The sequence below is a fragment of the Phoenix dactylifera genome, unplaced genomic scaffold, assembly GCF_009389715.1.
Source record: "Phoenix dactylifera cultivar Barhee BC4 unplaced genomic scaffold, palm_55x_up_171113_PBpolish2nd_filt_p 001703F, whole genome shotgun sequence".
NCBI lineage: Eukaryota > Viridiplantae > Streptophyta > Magnoliopsida > Arecales > Arecaceae > Phoenix > Phoenix dactylifera.
The window spans coordinates 30,531-35,754 of record NW_024069002.1 but is presented as its reverse complement, the minus strand read 5'-3'; the positions used below and the strand labels follow the sequence as shown (position 1 = coordinate 35,754).

The 5,224-nt window shown below is 37.9% G+C and overlaps 1 protein-coding gene across 1 annotated transcript; it reads right to left on the bottom strand.

Moving 5' to 3' along the window:
- Positions 1-1,231: 1,231 nt before the first annotated feature.
- On the bottom strand, positions 1,232-2,204 carry LOC103696038. Its single transcript, XM_017840353.3, has 4 exons — positions 2,138-2,204; positions 1,955-2,047; positions 1,621-1,725; positions 1,232-1,527 (listed from the first exon to the last, which is right to left on the bottom strand). The coding sequence occupies exons 1-4, from the start codon at positions 2,195-2,197 to the stop codon at positions 1,480-1,482; spliced, it is 306 nt and encodes a 101-aa protein (XP_017695842.1). The 5' UTR covers positions 2,198-2,204; the 3' UTR covers positions 1,232-1,479.
- Between the last annotated feature and the right edge of the window lie 3,020 nt (positions 2,205-5,224).

Here is a 5,224-nt window from a genome sequence, read left to right as displayed (position 1 = left end):
TGATAATATTTGAAACTATTACCATAGAATACAATTTCTTATAGTGGTTATAAGATACCCTCGCTATATAATAACTTTTAATAACTCTCACGGTGAAACTTTGTGAAATTATATATCTGTTTTGATATTTCTTGACACTACAAGAAAATACATATTCAGTGACTAAGATTCTCGTCACCGAATAACTATATTTGGTCACCGAAACTTTTTCGCGACTAGCATACCCTTCGTCGCCGAACCCTAGTCACTGAAGGGTTTTGGCGACCAATATTGTGTGGTCACCTAAGGTACACCAACAACGACCAACATTTGGTTGCCGAAGAACTTATCAGCGACCAAATCTGTTGTCGCTAATTTCAACGCCGACCAAATAGTTGGTCGTAGAAAGTTTGTCTTCCGCTACCAAAAAAATGGTCACTGAATATCTATCTTCCCCCACCAATAGTTTGGTTGCAGAATGTATTGGAATGCATTGGCAACAAACAATTTTTGGTGGCAGAAAGTGTTAACCTGTATTTAATTTACAATTCAAATTATAAGCTTAATATTTATTTTTGGGCTCGTTCCAAATCCTGTACAACCAACACAGCCTATCCAATATCCAAATGTTATTAGAAATAATAATCATGACACGCCACAGGGGATCAACTAGCTTAGAGATCCAGTCTTTCAAAATTTTGGAGTTGGTTTCAATCTAAATTTTCCTCGACCCGGAGGTCTGATAAAGATGCAAAATTCCTATTAATCATTCATCAAAATGTTTCATCCATACCATATGTTAAGGTGATAATCATCACCAAACACATCAAAATGTAAAATTAAAATCCCAAAATATCTGATCTTGCTATTCATCCAAACAACCATCATGTAGACAAAAATATGAATAAACCAAAAACTGGATTCTGCTTGTAGACAACTCCACCATGATCATTTGAACAAAAGCTATCCATGTACCAGAAACTAGATTTCACATGCTCATAACTCAACCATGTATCTGAGAAAGCAAAAAAGAATACACAATCAATAACCACATGTGAAAAATAATAAACTAAAATTCAAGTATAAGTTCACAATGACATTTCGCTTAATTTGGTCCAAATTTCTAAATAACCTACGAAATATAAATGAGAATACATACCAACGAGTATTTGTACCACCAGTTGAATGCATTTGAGTCTTTCCCTTTAAGAACTCTGTCACCAAACTTGTAAGATGTGCAATTTGCTTTTGTTCTTCCTCTCACTCTTTCTTTTCCTCCTCACGCTCTCTCCTCTCCTGCTCCAATTGCCTCCGCAGCTCCTCACGCTCCATCTTCATCTCCTCCATCTCAGCTTTAAGTTTCTGCAACTCCCCAACATGGTCTTGTGATACACGACTAGGTGTGGAAGAAGATGAAGAGGGCTTTGGCCCATCCCCAAATCCAAGAATGTATCTCTTCCTTTTTCCAAGTGCCTGCTTAGACATCTCCTCTGATGTTAATTACACACCGGATTGGAAAGATTCTTCTCGCAAGCTCAACATCTTTGACTGTCAATGCAAAGGTAACAACAGAATTAAATGTATATAACCTTGCAAAAGCAGAAACTGATTTAAATGATTATTGAGATGTTAGATACCTACATATTTCATGGCGCAAATAGGATCAATCCACTCTTTGTTCTTCTTGGTATGAGTTTTCTTATAGAATTCTGAAAATTCAAGGTTTTCAGAACCATTAAACTCCGGCTGCAAAGTGTAATTTAGATTAGCATATAGCCACTACATAATAAGAAAACTAGAATAACTGTCAGATCTACTTGCATAAAAGGATTCCAAAAATATACTTGCAGCAAACTAGAATAAAAAATCTACTTGCAGCAAATTGTCGATTTTACAATAGCCAAAACTATCCCATAGACTGTTTCACAGGCAATTCACTAAAAATATAGCCAGTACATACTCAAAAACATATTACCTGTATAGTCATTGTTGCAACAAATGACCGAGATCCTGAACAATGATTGTACTCAAGCTTTTTCCTATTCTTTTTGCCAGCTTTTGATCTCACCTTCAAAAAAATACAAATTAAAAATCTAAAGAAAATATTATGATCAAATATTTTACTTATAAACTCTGAAGCACTAAATATGTAAGTTACCTTGTGTTCTTTGCTTTTCAACACATCGTCAATTAAGTGGTGCCAATCCTCTTGAGTCATATGTTCGTATGGATAACTATAAGGGTCCACATGTAAGACGTTCTTAAGATGCTTGTAATGCAATTTTATATTGTGCCTCCAATTTCTGTGAATATTGTAGCATTTTCTGTGGACAGCTTGCTGAGCTACTAGATTGCCATGATAATCATCCGAGATTTTGAACTTGTCCTAAAAACATAAGTAAAATCATTATGTAGTATGATCAATGCAACTATTACAAGTACCTAAAAGAATATTGTGCAATAAATAATTACAAGGACAGATTGTATGATAGCAGATTGAGTAGCCTCGTCTACATGCCGCCACGTCAGTATGCCCTTAATTGGATACATTCTCCTAATATACACCCCCAACAGATTGGCTACCTTTGGTACATTAATACCACATAAAGCATTCCACTCATCAAGTACTGGAACAGAAAGCTTTTCTCCGCCATTCTGGGCAATGAGCTTATCAATTCCTTTCCCAACTGTCTTACCCCGCATGCGCTTTGATGATGAACCTGCTAAAATATTTAAATACTTTAGGCCATAAGACAAACCTGCTAATGATAGACAAAGAGAACGCAAAAAAAAAAAAAATACAAAACCACTGAAATGCCATCATTTTACCAAGAGTATCTTAGCAATAACAAGATTCAGAAAGATGAGTTTTCTCACCCACGCTGTTGGCAATACTAGGTGGACTTGAAAGCTCGTGGGTTTGCTGGGTAGAAAAGGTGGGGAGCAGAGTAGGTTGGGCAGCCATCACAGGCACAAGTTCAGCATCTCTAGAAGAATTCAGTCCTTCATTATCAGATGGTAGATACTCTTCATCATCATCGCCATTGCTAACCTACGATAAATAATAGCTCAATGCTAATAGAAAAATTCTTACATGTACAATAATATACATGATTACTATTCCCACTATACGATTGCAAACAATTACCTTTCAATTGGATACATCCATCGATATTGCACTGGCCCTCCAAGAATAGCCTCGTGAGGCAAGTGAATAGCTAGATGAACCATGACATCAAAGAAGGCAGAAGAGAAAATCTTCTCAAGCTTGCAAAGAATAAGAACAATTTGGTCCTCTAATTTTTTCAAATCAGCTTTTTTTAATGCCTTGGAGCACAATTGCTCAAAGAAATTGCCTAACTGAAATAATGCAGTATTAAGTTCTTTGTTGAGGTACCCATGCATTCCAACTGGAAGAAGGCGTTGCAAAAGAATATGATAGTCATGACTTTTCAGACCCGATAATTTACCACCTTGAGTACTTACACAGCTAGAGATGTTTGCCGCATAGCCATCTGGAAACTTAATCGATTTTAAAAAATCACAAAACCCTTGTCTCTCTTGCGGGGATAATGTGTACAATGCTGGAGGCTTCTCATAAGATCCGTTCGCCCACTTTTTTAGGTGTAACTCCTTCCGTATACCCATATCTGCTAAATCCATGCTTGCTTTTTCTGTATCCTTGCATTTTCCATCTACGCCCAGTAATGTCCGAACAATATTTTCTGCAATGTTCTTTTCTATGTGCATGACATCCAAGTTGTGACGCAGCTTGAGTGTTTTCCAATAAGGGAGATCAAACAAAATGCTTTTCTTGGCCCAAATCGTGTCATCATATTTGCCCCTTTTTCTTTTCTTATTAATGCTTGGATGCTTGCCCAACGGCTTGTATGTCCCTGAATTAATTTGCTCCAAGATCTCTTCTCCCGTGAACTCTCGTGGCCTTGACCTATCCTCACTTTTACCATTAAAGAGCTTGCTCTTTCACCATATGTGGTTCTCAGGCAAGAAACGCCTTGCACCCATATAGCTAATCTTACTCCTCAAACGTTCTGATGAAGCATCTTCGTTACAAATGGGACAAGCCAAATAACCTTTTGTTGGCCATCCAGACATGTTACCATATGCAGGAAAGTCATTAATGGTCCACATGAGAGCAGCACGCATTCTAAATGTACTTCCACTAGAGGCATCATAAGTTTGCACGCCATCCTTCCAAAGCTCTTTCAGCTCATCAATTAATGGCCTCAAGTAAACATCTATTTCTTTACTGGGAGCCGTTTTTTCGGAAATAAGCAATGACAGCATACAAAATTGCTCTTTCATACACTTCCAAGGTGGAAGATTATAAGGCATCACGATAACGGGCCACATACTGTACGATGTGCTCATATTTCCAAAAGGATTGAAACCATCGGTGGCTAGCCCTAACCTCACATTCCGCGGATCCTTGGAAAACTCAGGATGTTGCTGATCAAAGTTCTTCCATTCCTCCCCATCAGCCGGATGTCTTGATGTTTCATCATCCACTCGCTTCTCCTTGTGCCATCTCATATCTACAGCTATTTTCGGGGACAAAAATAAGCGCTTCAATCTCGGTGTCAGGGGAAATTACCGCAAAATTTTATGAGGGATCTTCTTGCCGTTACCATCATTCAGCTTATATCTAGGCTCATCACATATAGGGCATTTCTCCAGGTTCGCATTCTTCTTCCAAAAAAGAGCACAATCATATTTGCATGCATGAATTAGCACATATCCCAAACCCAAATCTCGTAAAAATTTCTTGACTTCATAAAGGGTCCATGGAACAGACTTATCACACTCCGGTAGAATTTTCTTGTATACCTTCATGTTCATGTCAAAAGAGGAATTGCTTCACTGGTTGTACACCTTAATATGACGCATCTTAATAACGAATGAAAATACTGTAAAAGTTTTGCAACCAGGATAAACGGATCGTTGAGCATCATCGAACAACTTATCAAAATTCTGTGCATCCTTCCTGCCCAAGTTATTAGGCAATTCGTCAATATCGTCATTCATGAAAGCGCCCATATAAACATCTTCCAGCATATTAGACAATTCTTCCCTATCATCGGTGCCATCCCCAGCCATTCTATCCTCAACACCTCCACCATTGTTACAGTTAGCATCATTTGAAACACAAGATTGATGCACGTGAACAGATTCTCCATGTTGCACCCAAGTCTTGTAAGAAGGCGAGATTCCTTTCAACATCAAA